Source organism: Alternaria infectoria (genome assembly GCF_024043175.1).
Source record: "Alternaria infectoria strain BMP 0036 chromosome Unknown scaffold_8, whole genome shotgun sequence".
NCBI lineage: Eukaryota > Fungi > Ascomycota > Dothideomycetes > Pleosporales > Pleosporaceae > Alternaria > Alternaria infectoria.
This window is the reverse complement of record NW_026250697.1, coordinates 498691-513323: the sequence shown is the minus strand read 5'-3', so window position 1 is coordinate 513323 and position 14633 is coordinate 498691. Positions and strand designations below refer to the sequence as shown.

General features: G+C 53.2%; 6 protein-coding genes across 6 annotated transcripts; 3 read left to right on the top strand and 3 right to left on the bottom strand.

Moving 5' to 3' along the window:
* Positions 1 to 423: 423 nt before the first annotated feature.
* On the top strand, positions 424 to 2786 carry J4E92_005598 (uncharacterized protein; the record flags this gene model as incomplete). Its single annotated transcript, XM_051496978.1, has 3 exons — positions 424 to 459; positions 512 to 2508; positions 2573 to 2786. The coding sequence occupies 3 exons, from the start codon at positions 424 to 426 to the stop codon at positions 2784 to 2786; spliced, it is 2247 nt and encodes a 748-aa protein (XP_051352638.1).
* Positions 2787 to 3110: 324 nt separating this feature from the next.
* J4E92_005597 (uncharacterized protein) lies at positions 3111 to 4700 on the bottom strand (the record flags this gene model as incomplete). Its single annotated transcript, XM_051496977.1, has 1 exon — positions 3111 to 4700. One exon carries the CDS (start codon positions 4698 to 4700, stop codon positions 3111 to 3113), a length of 1590 nt encoding a protein of 529 aa, XP_051352637.1.
* Positions 4701 to 5073: 373 nt separating this feature from the next.
* J4E92_005596 (uncharacterized protein) lies at positions 5074 to 6927 on the bottom strand (the record flags this gene model as incomplete). The annotated part of the gene is made up of 5 exons (XM_051496976.1): positions 5074 to 5517; positions 5587 to 5813; positions 5874 to 6342; positions 6438 to 6637; positions 6702 to 6927. 5 exons carry the CDS (start codon positions 6925 to 6927, stop codon positions 5074 to 5076), a joined length of 1566 nt encoding a protein of 521 aa, XP_051352636.1.
* A 1247-nt stretch (positions 6928 to 8174) lies between these two features.
* J4E92_005595 (uncharacterized protein) lies at positions 8175 to 9445 on the top strand (the record flags this gene model as incomplete). The annotated part of the gene is made up of 3 exons (XM_051496975.1): positions 8175 to 8288; positions 8441 to 8744; positions 8805 to 9445. The coding sequence occupies 3 exons, from the start codon at positions 8175 to 8177 to the stop codon at positions 9443 to 9445; spliced, it is 1059 nt and encodes a 352-aa protein (XP_051352635.1).
* A 210-nt stretch (positions 9446 to 9655) lies between these two features.
* Positions 9656 to 11227, bottom strand: J4E92_005594 (uncharacterized protein; the record flags this gene model as incomplete). Its single annotated transcript, XM_051496974.1, has 2 exons — positions 9656 to 10002; positions 10051 to 11227. 2 exons carry the CDS (start codon positions 11225 to 11227, stop codon positions 9656 to 9658), a joined length of 1524 nt encoding a protein of 507 aa, XP_051352634.1.
* Positions 11228 to 12787: 1560 nt separating this feature from the next.
* Positions 12788 to 14540, top strand: J4E92_005593 (uncharacterized protein; the record flags this gene model as incomplete). Its single annotated transcript, XM_051496973.1, has 4 exons — positions 12788 to 12815; positions 12869 to 12990; positions 13036 to 13572; positions 13629 to 14540. 4 exons carry the CDS (start codon positions 12788 to 12790, stop codon positions 14538 to 14540), a joined length of 1599 nt encoding a protein of 532 aa, XP_051352633.1.
* Positions 14541 to 14633: the final 93 nt, after the last annotated feature.

Below are 14633 nucleotides of genomic sequence, written 5' to 3'. Positions count from 1 at the left end.
GCACGTATGAGTGCGTCCGAGATGAGATCTTGTGGCGACTGGGGAGGACGACGGGGTTGGCAGCCTTCCTTTACTCTGGCTTTACATATCAATATCTGCTAGCGTTCCCTTCGACAGTGCGTCTTTGGCCATGGCATCTCTCGCCGCCGGTCGCTATAAATAAACACTCTTACCTTACTACCGCCTCCACCTGCCTCGTATTCGAGATAATCAGACGTCAACAATGCAAGATACGTACCCCACGTGGCGCGGACCAGGCGCGTTGCTGCGGTGGGCTAGCGCGAAACCCTGATCACAACAAACATTGCATAGGCGGGTACGGGTGCATCAACACCAGCCCTACCCCCCTCGGCCTCCCGCCTTGCTGACCCGCGACGTCGCGAACAGACCGATAATCGCTGCATAATTGTCACAACATATACTATGGCCGACCCGGGTATGTTCTCGGTGCGCCGTCAGGTCAGTCTAGCGTGCGACCCCCTCTCGTCGCATCTCCTAACCACGCGCGCAGACTCTAGGACCAGTAAACAACAACTCCTCCGCGATTCCCATGCCCGCTTCCGCCATGAAGCGCTCTAGCTCGATCAACAACATGAACCAGCCCCAATTCCCTCCGAATCACGCCCGGTCGAAGAGCGGAAGTAGAATGTCCCTCGCGCCCGGTCGCCCGAGCCAGCCGCTCTTCCCACGCTCATCCTCTGGAACAGACCTTGCGCAAGGCTTCCAGTCAGTACATCGCAATTCAACCAGCAACTTCGGCGCAAGCAGTGCGCGCAAGAGTTTTGCGCCTGGCGCTTCCATATTCCAAACACCTGCCCCCCCTTCAGGGCCGAACTTTGAGCAGAGCGCACAACGGCGGAGCAGCGTGTTCAAATCGCGAGCCTCGCATGTGACTGGACAATCTGGTGTAAAACAATCCTTCTTCCAACAGGCGCCTATGCCATCCGTCCCGCCGACAGACCCGCGCCGACTCAAAGATGCGAGCACCCGTCAGCACATGGCTCAGGAGCTGCTCGAGTTCCTGACCCAAAACAACTTTGAGATGGAATCAAAACATGTCCTCTCAGCAAAAGCCATGACTTCGCCAACGCAGAAGGACTTCAACTGCATGTTCCAATGGCTCTACAACCGAATCGATCCCAGTTATCGCTTCCAGAAGTCCATCGATCAGGAGGTGCCCGTCCTACTGAAGCAGATGCGGTACCCGTTTGAGAAGTCGATCATGAAGTCCCAGATCGCGGCTGTTGGTGGAAACAACTGGTACACATTCTTGGGTCTTCTGCACTGGATGATGCAATTGGCACGCCTGATGCAGGCTTATGAGGCCGGTACATACGACGACGCTTGCTTTGAGGCTGGCTTCGACGTCTCTGGAGACCGCATCATCTTTGACTTCTTGTCAGACGCCTACAGCACTTGGCTTTCCGCAGAAGACGACGATGACGATGAAGAGGCACAGAAGAAGCACATGGAGCCTCATATCCGGACAATGGCCGCCAAGTTCGACGCCGCCAATGCCCAGCATCACGAGCAGGTCTCCCTCCTTGAGGCCGAGCACAAATACCTACAGGATCAGATCGAAGAACTAGGAAAGTCCGGCCCCCGGATCCAAAAGCTGGAGGAGCAGATCCGCATCCTCGAAGAAGATCGTGTCAAGTTTGAGAACTACAACAACTCCATGGACGCTAAGGTCAAGAAGTACAGTGACCGCTGCTCATTCCTAGAGAAGTCCATTGAAGAGATTGAGGCTGAACTTGAGGCCTCAGAGAAGGAGCAGCAAGAGCTCCAAGCTATCATTGACGGTCGAGGCATGACCATTGCGGATATCGACCGTATGGCAAATGAAAGAGACCGCCTTGATACTTCTCTCCAAGCAACGACAGTCCGCTTGGAGGAGTCCAAGAAGCGGGTTGCAGAGAAGGAAATCGCTGCATCTCGCAAATTGGATGAACTCGAACAAACAATCGAGCGGTACAACAATCTGGGCTACCAGATCGGCGTCATCCCTTCTACGGCCGTCAACGCCAAGGGGCAAGACTATGAACTTGTCCTCACTATCACAGATGGCCCCAACTTCTCAGGGTCACAAATGGGTGGCTCCTCACAGGACGCATCAGACCGTCTTCTGCACGACGCAGGCACAGGGTACTCACCAGCACATCTGCTCAACCTGGACCTCCGTGGTACTGTCAAATCCAACATAATCGCACTCCGCAAAGAGATTGCCGAACGACGCAACCAAGCCCTAGAAGCCGACATGAACAACCACGATCTCCTCGACAAGATCAAAGAAGCCATGGACGACAAGCAAGCCGAAGTCGAAGCTCTCGGCCACCGCGTAGCCCAAGCAGAAGAGGAGCTAGAAAAGCTCCGCGAAATAACAAACACGCAAAAGAGCCAATCTGACGCACAGATCGAGCGCATGGAGAAAGAACTAGGCCGTATGCGCAGCGGCCTGGGCGAAAGCGTACAACTCATGGTACAACGAGAGATGGCCGTCAACATCGAGTAAGTTCTTTACCCCTTCCCCTCATTCGACTTTCTATGACAGTAAGCTAATCATCCACACTAGGTACGAACAACTCCAACTCCGCGCCAACGCCCTCCGCGAAGAACTCCACACCGAAATCGAGCGCATGCTCGACGACATCGTGCGCTTCAAACTCCACGTACAGAAGAGTTTGGAGGAGTACGAGCAGTTTATCGCTGACGAGGTCGAGCGTAGCTGCGAAGAGCAGGATATGCTCGCCGAGGGTGAGGACGAGGACATGGTCGAGGAGGCGTAAAGCACGTCATTGACAACGTTGAAACGAGCGACGGGTTAACGAGTTGACTATGAGCTTATGATGGAGTTTCTGGTGCTGGATACCACGCTGATGTTGTTGATTGGGAGTTTGCAAGGACTTCTTTTGGGAGGGTTGTTTTTACGGATACCTTTCTGAGATACCTCTTGGCTTTTTTGTTTAGCTTATTCGATTGTTCGTTGTTTACGATTATATATGTAAATCTGATTACCTTTGCATATCTTCATATCTCTTCTTCGTACAATATATGGGTTGTACATACCCTTCTCATTACCCATCACCTCAATCTCCCGATACATCAATCCACTACCCCCCAATCAACCCCCTCCCACTCGTCATCATCATATTACTCAACAGCTCCACCTGACTCTTCAGCGCCGCCATCTCCGTGGTCTTATCCTTGATCTCCTTCGCCCTCTCTGCCAACTCCGTAGTCTTCTCTTTGACCTGCTTCGTCCGTTCCGTCAACATGCGTCTTAGCTCTGCATTCTCCCGCCTCAACTGGTCGACTTCTATATCGACGGCCTCAGGCGGATTCGGTGGTGGTGGACCGCGATTGTCCAGCATGGGGTCGATGCGTGAATCTTTTCGGACGAGTGGGAAGGGCGCGGGCGGTTTGAGGGTGTGAGAGGTGGGGTGTTGGTATGTGTTTTGCAGGTGGGGCGCGGGTCGTTGGGCTGATTGAGAAGTACTGGTTCCAGCGTTGAGTTGTACAGTATCATGGATATCGGCTTCGACTTCGCCCTCAGCCTCGTCGTCTGAGCTGTTGAGGCCGTCGCCGACTTGTTGGCCCGCTGCTTTCCGGGCTCGCTTTATCTGCGCTCGGATGTTGTATACGTCCCGCTTGAAGATGTGTATGCCGGGTAGTCTCGCCTGCAGTACCTCCACTGTCCGTCCTACGCCACGATCGCGACCCTGGTTGGGCTCGCCCTTTCGTAGCATCTCTTGTTCGACAATCTTCCATACGAGACCGCCACGCTCGAGGCTATGTTGTGGCTTCTTCTGTGCCTGTGCAGATGTGCAGACTGTGTCTTCGTCGCCGTCGGCTTCCGCGTCAACGTCTTCGAGGGTTTCCTGATTTTGTGTCAGGCTTGACTTGGCGAGTTCCTCCTTCGCTGTTACGCCTCCAACCCCGATGCGCCCTCCTACTACACCCCACGTCCTCTTCCGTTGTACAGCCCATCCAGCACTCTCGCGCCCGGGGTGATTGTGTTGTGGCTCGCCCACGCGCAAGAGCCACGTGCCGTCGTCCTGCTTCTTGCCCTCGATCCACATCTTGCACCCTGTCTTATAGCTGACCCTATTCTTCCTGACCCTCGTCTCGGCCGTAAGTTTGTGGGTGTTCTTCGGCTGGCCATAGCACACGCAGGCGAGTTTGATGCGCGACCGGTTCTTAGCCGTCGTATTGATAGACAGCGCATATCCGTTCTCGGCGGCGTGCGACTGCGCGTAATCGTGGAGGGATTGCCATGAAGGGTGTATCGAGTTGGAAGGCGGGAGCATAGCGAACTGACGGTCGGACGCGTCATTGTCTAGGGGTGCTTGTGCCGAATTGTGCTGGATGCCGATGTAGGATGCTTCGGATGTAGGGCTATGGATCCTGTAGTCGTGATGTTGGCCGGCTAAGCCATGCTGGAAGCTCTCGCGCTTTCCAGACGTGTCGTCTGGGGAGTAGCTGTTATCGTGCTGTTGCCCGTGGTCGTTCATACTGGCAGCATGTTGGGCGTTGGCGGTGGTGGGCTCGCAATAGGCTGCCATGTTGCTGTGGCGGACTGCGACATGATGATGCGACGCGGCATAGGCATCGTAAGGTGGCTGTTGGTTCGCGATGGCGTTACCGTGATTGTACGTGGGGACTTGGTCGAAGTTGTGATGGCGGGCGAAGGTGGCTGCCATGGTTGGTTTGATATGGAGCGCTCTCGCCATGTTCCGGATTACTTCAGCCACGGCCGTTTGTCGCTGTTGGAGATATCCGTCAAGTCTGCGCACATGGCGATTATCTCCAGAATATGAGCTATGCGACTTTGGTCAATGCTGCCATATTTGGGTGGAGGGTTCCCAGGCTCAGACATATTCGTCGCTGGTACGTCGCTCTCTGCGCTTCAGCCGATTGGCTGCTCGGAACTCGAGCATTAATGTTGCCCTCACAACCAAGCAAAGCAAAACGCGTCAGAACATCATCCCACTATCATTTTGACTACGCCAGACGAGGCGTGCGACGGATGCGCCCATTGCCTATTTAATATACCCCACGGAGACCGCAGTAGCCTTACTCTCTTAAGGTGACATCCACCCACATGTCCTTGATCTCCCATAACCCAAGCGAGTTGAACGTCTTCCATGGTTCCAGCGGGTTGGTCAACGACAGATCAAAGTGCCTCAACAACTCAAAGATGCACTTGTGTATCTCAATCAACGCGATGTTGCGTCCTAGGCAAAGCCATCGACCGTACCCAAATATCATATCGTTGGTTTTCGTCATTCTGGTTAGACGGTCTTTCGCCTCCTCGTCGCTTGTCTCAATCAGCCAGCGTTCAGGACGGAAGGTACCACAGTCTTCGCCGTAAAGAGCGCGGTTGTTGCGGTGCATCGTCCAGGCTGAGTAGCCGACCAATGTGCCGCCGGGGATGTGATACTCCTTGTCATCGATGGTCACGACATCTCCTTCATCCGGAGTGACTCTTGAAAAGATGTTGGCGACTGGTGGATGTATCTGCAGGGTCTACTGTTAGCGCATACTGGCTCAAAGATCTATGTTCTTTGCAGAAAAGACAAAACTTACTCGCATTCCTTCACGGACGACAGCGCCTAAATATGGCAGGCGGCGCACTTCTGCATCCGAGATGATACCAGGAGACGCGGGAGCCGCGCCGCTTCTGACGGCTTCATCTATCTCGGATTGCAGCTTTGCATACACGCGCGGATGGCTCATGACATAAAGCAAAATAGTCCGAATGGCAGCAGCCGTAGTGTCAGATCCGGCGAGAATCTGCTCGAAGACTTCCTGGACTACGCACGGTGGGTCAGTCGACGCCCGGAATCGTGGGTTACAACACTCATGTCACTTACAAAGATCGTTTCCAGAGAGACCATGGCGGACGAATGACGCGAACATATCAGACTTATCTTCAGTCGACTTCAACATCCTGGAGTCGACTATCTTTCGTGCTTGAGCCATCATGTTACCGAACCCAGTGGCATCCTTCTCCGATGGACTGATGGCGGGGCCAATGATAGGCGTGTCTCTGAGCCAGGCTATACCCATTGCGAAGGCCGTGTTTCCAATCTTGAGACCTTCTTCGCTCGATTTCAGGTAGTCTTTAAGGTCTTTGTCGGCATTCAAGTCACCGAATGCTTCTCCCAAACCTACATGACTGATTACGTCCAACGTAAAGAAGGGGATCTTCTGGGCTAGATCCATGGCCTGGGATGGTTTCGTTGACGCTTTCGAGGCCGCATACTTGCGCACCAAAGTCACAAGTTCTTTTACATGGAGGTCTATTGATGGCTCTAATGTCGGGTTCTCTTTACCAGAGTACTGCAATACGTTAGTAAGTGCAGATTGGTCACGCAGCTGCCCAGATTTCCACTAGAGGTGCGCAACCTCATCATCCAGATTGTGTATCCACGTACCCCAGCTGTCATCTTCTTCCGTCTGGCATCATGGCTATCGTTGTCGCAATCTGTAAAGACATTGTCTTTCCCCGTCTCAAACCGAGCACTATGGTAGTACCATGATGATCGCTTATACGGTGAACGCACCGCATTGATCCGTGCCCAGTATTCTGGGTCTGATGTTATGAGGTGGTTCGGTGCGATCCTGGCAATCGGCCCTTATGAGGAGTATCAGTATAAGGCCACCAGATCGCGTAGCACTTTTGCCTTCCTGACACGTACCGTACTTCTCGCAAACCTCGCCGTAGTACCTAGGAGATTGGCCACCGATAACAGCTCTGGAATGCCACAGCCAAGAGAATCCCGTCGTCCTGGGTCCGGCGAAATGTCTCAGACGCAAGTACTGTCGTATGCGGCCGATAGCGAAGAACGCCACAGCGACGAATGCGATTGCGTACAGGCGCTGTGAGACGCTGTCAAGCAATGACTCGGGCGGAACAGACTCCATGGCTTGCCTGAAGTGATGTCAGAGCGCAAGGATTTGAAGTTGCAAATGATGAATGGGAGTTCTTCCCATCAGTGGGGCAACCCTTCGTGAAAGCGCGGGCGCCGTTGTGCGCTACAGAAACTAGCGGAGAGCGTTGCTGCAAGCTCCTATTGAACCATTGTTACTGGCCCTGATCGGTCAAGCACCAATTTGGAGGATTGGAGAAGATGCGGAGCTCGCAGCTGCATGGTGACCAAGCCATGTGTTGTCCATACCTTCCTCGGTGTGCCCCACCAACGAGCAACGTTTGACGGAAGTCATGGCGACATCTGGAACCAAGTCCAATCCCTCACAGAGAATAGCGGGAACCGGAGTGGTTTGCAAGCGCCGCGGCACGTCAAGACTGCTTGCGCTAGCGTCGTGTTGTTGATTGTCAAGGTTCCCCAGCTGAGCGATTGAGGCACGCAACAAGCTGATAGGGCAAGTTAGTACAGCAGCAATGCAGCGTCAAGTGACTCAAGTCTCATCCTACACGAAGCAGTAACCGACTCTTGATGTTTTCGCAATCAAATTTCGTCCGATCGCGAAACCTACTCCAGCGAATCATTCGGTGGAGAACACTCCGGTCGAAAACAGGCTACGATGCGTCGTGTCGAGCCTGCAGGAAGCTCCCGCGATCTCGGTCCACAACCACGTTTTTGCCCTTGTATGCACGTTGGTGTGAAGCACTTCGGACCTCAGCGCCAGTTTGTTCTAGCCCTGTGGAGAGGCGCAGCCTTGATCATGTTACCGTCTGGGCAGGGTCTTCGCAACGGCACCTACCGTTATTAATCATCTCTCCCTTCTGGGAGGGTCTATCTTTGAATTTTTCCGTACCTTTTCCGCATCTGAAGTCATTCGAGACCCATCAAACGACGTCATAGTGGTTTTTGTATACTCGCTTATCTACTTGCCCCATTTCTTTCCGTGCCGTTGCTGTACGATTGAGGCACAGTCGCGGCTATTGTCACTGGCCTTGATAGCCGCGCTAACAGTCGCTCGAAGAATACTTGAGACATACAAAACTTGTGGCGGCCAGATTGCCATTAGCCAAGTCGCTCAGCTTACAGAGTGAAACAGAATCTCTAAGATGGCAACTCTTGGAAAAGGAAAAGGAAAAGAGAAGGCAATTGAGGGCGAGTCAGCAACAGCATCATCTGATAGTACAATTTCTGGAGATGAGCCCAGGAACGTTGCGCCACGAAATACTGGGGCAGCATCGCCGCTGAATGACCTTACTGTATCATCTAACGCACCAGAAGAAGAGGCAGCCTCAACAGATCCAGCTGAAGCATCTGCTAGTCAAGCAATCCCAACGGGGCTTCCCTCAGAAACAGTGGAAGGTCCTGCACCAACAGCGGAAGTTGTCAATCCACTTGTATTAGTTGTACGTATCTCAAGCTTTCTTTCACAGAGTTTGCTCATTCAGACATTATGCGCCGCGAGACAATCGTCGTCGCTCAGTGTCTCCTCAAGAAGCTTCTAACCTTAGCAGGATAGCACAAGCGACGCAGACTCGGCTCTAGGCGACGACGACGCGGCAAGCGACACAACGTCCATCGCTTCAACCATACATAAAGGTCGTTTCGAAAACGGCCGCCGTTACCACAAGTACCGCGAGGGCGAAAACGATTACTGGGGTCCCAACGATGAGATCCAGAATGATCAACTCGACATTGCGCACCACATGTTTCTGATCATGCTGGACCAGAAGCTGCATCTGGCGCCTATCAAAGAGCCAGGGAAGGTGTTGGATCTGGGATGCGGAACAGGGATTTGGTGTATGGACATGGCCGACGGTATGTCTCTCCGATAACATCCCTCACACTCTTCGATACTACGACTAACTTCATACTCAGAATACCCCGGTGCCGAGATCCTCGGCGTAGACCTCTCCCCCATCCAACCGCAATTCACACCTCCCAACTGCAAATTCGAAATCGACGACGTAACCCTCCCATGGACATACACCCAGCCCTTCGACTTCATCAACATCCGCTCATTATACGGCTCCATCGGTGATTGGCCAGCACTCTACGCACAAGTTTACAACAACCTCGAGCCAGGCGGTTACCTCCACGAAATGGAAATGAGCATCCAGTTCAAATCCGACGACGGCACGTTGACCAAAGAACACGTTTTGTCTCAGTGGAGCGACCTCTTCCATGAAGCATCCGAGCGATTCGGTAAATCATTCTACGAGGTGTGGAATTTGTCGACGTATATTCGTAATGCGGGATTCAAGGATGTCGAAGAGCGGGTGTACAAGGTTCCGGTCAATGGGTGGCCGGCAGACCCCCATATGAAGGAGTTGGGAAGGTGGAATTTGCTGCACATCACGCAAGGAGCGGAGGGCTGGGGATTGTATCTTCTGACGAAGGTTATGGGCTGGACGGTGGACGAGGCCCAGATTTTCTTTGCTAAGTTCAGGTCGGGCGTGAAGGAGAGGAAGGTGCATGCGTACTTTGAGGTCGTGGTGATTCATGCGAGAAAACCTTGAGAGGGGGAATCGATGACAGTGCATATTGGATCAGTGCTCTTATGCGTCATGAAGAGTCCGATATATAGTGCAAAACATCGGTATTGCAAACTGAAACGATAGCGTCATGATGCGTCGTTGATTAAAGTATTACTTAAAGGCAGGGTATACGCATAGGGAATATCAATCTGAACCAAATACCTCAGCTTCATCTCCGCTCCTCCACGGAGTCTACTTGCGATCAGGAGGTGGAGTGGCTGTGCGGGGTACCTCTCCCGATTTTGGATCGGGAAGATGCGACACACTCGGGAGATCAGCTACCGACGCTGACTGTTCTTCTTCCTTCTCTTTGTTGTCTTTGATGATGAGTGGCTCTTGAGGTGGAGAAGCAGGCGTGATCTTCCCGCTGTCCCTAGTCTTCGCCTTTGACTGATCACCAAAGATGGAGTCGGTTTCCTCGTTGATGGAGGAGGCGCTGCTGATACGTCCAGCTTGGCCGTCTTCAGCAGCGAGGCGCTCCTTCTCGAGACGGGTTTCGCGACCGCGCTTGTGGCAGTACCAGAATACGAATAGCAGTACTACATAGGGTTAGTTTGGTTGCGATGCGATATGGGCGTGATACGTACCAAATACTGCCAAACTCATGATGACATTGGTTCCAGTTGCCAGAGCAGGGAATCTGAACTTCAGGAAGTTCACAATGCTCCTCAGCGCCGTCGCAACAGCACCTTGGGCAGACACCAGTGACTTCAGACTCGGTACTTTTGGCACTTGGGGAAGCATAGATCTCTTTCCTTTGGGCTTACTGGAAGCCTGTGCATCGAACCCTGGCTTCTCGGACGACGCAGCCATAAGCTCTGGGCCGAGAGTGGCTGTGAGCTTGGCAGGCAAGCTCTTGACCAGGTTCTGCAGGAAAGGCGGTAGGTTGCCGTACATCTTCTTGAGTTGGTTGTCGTAATCTGTAAACAACTTCTCGAGGTCGTTGTAGGCTGTCGGTACCCCATTTATGAGATCTTTTAGAACCTGCGTGAACTTGTTGAGAAGCTCCTCTGACTCTTTGCTGAAGCTGAAGACGCGGTTGTTGACAGCTGAGAGGTTGAGCTGATCCAAAATATCCGTCAACTCCTTGTCCTCCTTCTGCGCATCGGTAAGCTCGGCAGCCTTGGCGGATTCGGCGGCAGCGAGTAGGTCGTCTGCGAATTGGGTCCTGTCCTTCTCCGTGACTACGATCTTCTTGTCTTTCGAGGCCTTCTCCCCGTCCTTCTTGGCGAACTTGGGCAGCTGGAAGTAGGACATGACACTCTTCTTCCTGCCCAGTCCACCCTCAGCGGCCTTCCCTTTGCCCTTGTCGCTAGTGTCAGCAGTGGTCTCGGGTGGACTCATGGGGAGCGGCACTTTGTCTGCATTGTCCATGAGTGCTGTTTGCGCATCCCTGCCGACCTTCTTCTCGCCATTGTCGTCGACTATTTCGGTACGCTGAGGGAGAGGTGGGGGCGTGCCTTCGGGCTCTGCGGCGATGGCGGCAAGTCGCTCAAGAAACTGCTGGTCTTCGGCGTCAAGGACAGGCTCGCTTCCTACTTCTTCGCTGGCGTTGGCGACAGTTGGTGCCGGCGGAGAGGGTACAGGGCCGCTGGGGCCAGCAGCGGGTTCTTCGATCTTTGGGACGGCAGCATCCTCGACTTTCGGTACGGCGGATTCCGAGACTTTGGGAGGGTCTTCGATGGGAGGGGCACCGGGTTTCTGTTTTGACTGAGGGAACAGCTGCTTTGACTGGCGGCGCACTTTCTCCAGATAGGATGCCATATTGGATGTGCGCGTCTGCCTTGGGTGTTGGTGGCAGGTACGGGTGTGATGAGGGACGCGTAGGTGATAGGGCGTTCGTAGGATATATGTCGCACTCTAGATTTGACGTGGAATGCTTGGGGGCGATCTTCCAGGCTCGGCGTCGCTCGCTATGTCGTCGTCGGCGCTGTAGAGGCCCTGATTTGATGTCCCGCGTTTACACGTGCTACGTCATGGGCAGGGGTATCGATCTAGAGCTCGCGCCACGCCGTGAGGGGCGACTAGCGCGACTCCTGACTTCTCACACTGCGACGCGTCAAACCTCGCCCCGACAGTACGAGATCGGAGAGATTCTGGAACACGTCAATTCCTGGTAGGATCTGGATGCAAACTCTCAGCAACCCTCTTCACAGCTTCGGTTGCTGATATCCCGATTTCCTCTGCAAAATTAGCCTTCGATGAATCCGCCACTGCAAACAATCGCTATGCATGCCTAAGCATTGCGCTCGGAAAGGTCTGCCTGGATTTGGAAGACGTCGAATACTCATAATCGCTAGATCAGTGTCTTTTGTAGCTGTTCCAATTATGGAACAGCAGCCGCGATCACACAATCAATCTTCGTTGGAACTACACACGGCTCGTGACTTTCCGCTACTATGTAGTGGCATTTCTTCCGCCTTAGCTTTCATTGACGTTGATGCTGTAGATAAGTTCATCTCCGACCTACTTTCGGTCCACCGATTAGCCAGATCCGATAGGTGTCCAAGGACTACAGTACAATGGCATATCATTCAGGCGGCGATCATTCCTGGCTTCGAGGTTCCTTCGGAAGATACGCTTTCCGATCGATACGCGGTTTCGCCTGCTTATGTCGAATTTCCGAATATCACGAGACCGGTCACCGCAGCATAGCACAGCTCTCATTTCAAGCGATAACATTAGTCACGCACCCTCAACGAGCGATATTGAGTAAAACTCAGGGCGGTTGTTGCGGTTATTCACATGTTTTGGTTTGCCTCCTGATCACTCCGAAGCTGACCAAATCCGAGCCTTCAAGGGGAGCACTTCAATCTGTGACAGGGACCTACACCTCATTCATGTCCTACATATCAGATATGATATCTCAAAGCTGCATTCTCACTACTGCCTCGTTCTCTTACATGTAGGTGACGCAGAGGAATCGCAATCACGTGCTTTCGTTGACTACGTCTACCGCCCGCACTCCTCCCTACCCCCACTATATAAGCAGTGTATCACTTCATTCCTCTATCTTTCCTCCATCATCTTGATCGCTCACAATAACCTTGAAGTAAGTCAATACATTTCTTGTCTGCGCGAATTATCTGCTTTGGGCTCACTGAAGCCTCCGGCCGCACACCGTGCGCAATCGGACTACCCACCTTTACCTTTGGCGCCTACAGTGGGCTAACGCGTTTGTTCTTTTGCAGACCCGACAGACTACCCCGCGGTGCTTCAGTACACCGAAACGATAAAGCACGTCACGCAATCAATCACTGTGTCGCGCTTCACAGTACCGACACTACACATATCACCACCGTACTCATCACTGTAGTCCGCAACATGGCTAATGACGCTTTCAATTTCTACGGTAAGTACTGTCATGATTGTCCTGTCTGCGCATGTTCTAACAAGAAACCATAGGCGACGAGTCAGACGACGCGAAGCCCGTTCAGAACAACTTGGACGACTTGAACGACGCAGTCGGCAGTGCTAGTGGTGAGGACGACGACTACATCGAGGACGCTGCTCAAGCAGCTGACGATGTAAGTATACAACTTGCTCATTCTGATTTCGCTAACTTGGAATAGTCCGATGATGGCGACTTCAAGCTCGATGGCTATGAAGATCTTGGTATTCCAGAAGAAGAGGTCGAGGACGAGGTAGATGACTACGATCCCGAGTACGACGACAACATGACCGGTCAGAAGCGCAAGCGCGTTCGAACCAATAACGCCTCCAAGACCAAGGGTCTTCAGCGATCCGTCATTGGTGTCCCAACTGGCGACGCTGAGGCTTTCATATTGGATGAAGACAACAGCTTCCTCTACAGCAAGCCTTCGCGCAAGCCCGGTACCTTTGGCCGTGTTGACCGTCGTAAGGGCGAGAGTCTCCCAGCTTATCACAAGCGTGTCACTCATGAGTTGGACTCTGATGACGAACTCATGATGACGATGCGTGAGAAGGGCTTCAGTGATCGCCAGATCGCGGACAAACTCGCCAAGGATGGCCGTGTTCGCTACGACCAGAAGTCCATCTCCACGCGTATCATGCGCATCCGCCTTGCTCAGTGTGAGAACGTCGACTTCCTTCTGAAGGAGGGATACAAGGAGTGGGAATACGCTGATGTAAGTACCTGGTCAAGTGACACCCCCTTTTTGATTTGGCTAATATGAACTTTTAGGATGAACTTCTGGTTCAGTCTTACGCTCTTGCCGACATCGAGGTCAATTACGAGTTGGAGCGCATTCGCGCCTGGCGCTTCCGCAAAGTCTCCGATTACATGCGTCGCCTGAACAAGAACGCACTCTTCTCTGCCAAGGCCTGCCGTAACCGTTACAATGAACTTGTCGAAGGTACAGCCCGCATTCCTACCGATATGGACGACGACCCCGACGCCCGCCGTATGGAGATGGAAGAGTTCCGCATGATGCGTGAGAAGACCCGTATCAAGGAGCAGGCCGACAAGGACGCCCTGGAAGCTGCGGAGGCTAAGATCAAGAACGACGCCAGGGTGCTCAACGCTCAGAAGGCAGAGGAGATCGCCGAAAAGCGCCAAGCCAAAGAGCAAGCAAAGGCTCATCGCGCCATGACGCGTGCCGCCCAAGCCCAGATCCGCCTTGCCCGAGCCAACGCGAATAGGATCTCGAAGACTCAGCGCAACACCCAGATCAAGACCAAGGGCAAAGCCCAGGAAACAAAGAAGAGCGAGGACGCCTCTCCGGCCCCGACCAAGACCAAGACCAAGAAAGTGGACCCCAACTACACCGATCCGCGTTCTTATCTCTCCTTCCTTGATCTGAAGAAGATATGTGAGAATCGCGGTATTGATCTTCCGCGCAGGGTGGACAAGGACACCCTGCTGCAGGCTATAGTTGATGCTGATGACGAGTACAACCAGAACGAGCTCAAGAAGATGTGTCGCTCCAAGGGCTTGAATGCTAACACCAGTAAGCTGGTGATGAAACAGTCGCTGGCGTTGGCTTCGGCAAAGGCTTGTGACTCATACGATGCAGGAGTTGCCGCTGCCAATGGTACTACCATTGCTACTGTTGAGAACGACGGTGACGATGAGATGGATATGGAGGAGGAGTAGGTGGGGGCGAGGCGACTTCACGGTATTGCACATGGAGGAAGGTGGGACTAAAAGTGGTTTGACTCACGTCACGGCGGACTATGCATGCAGTGT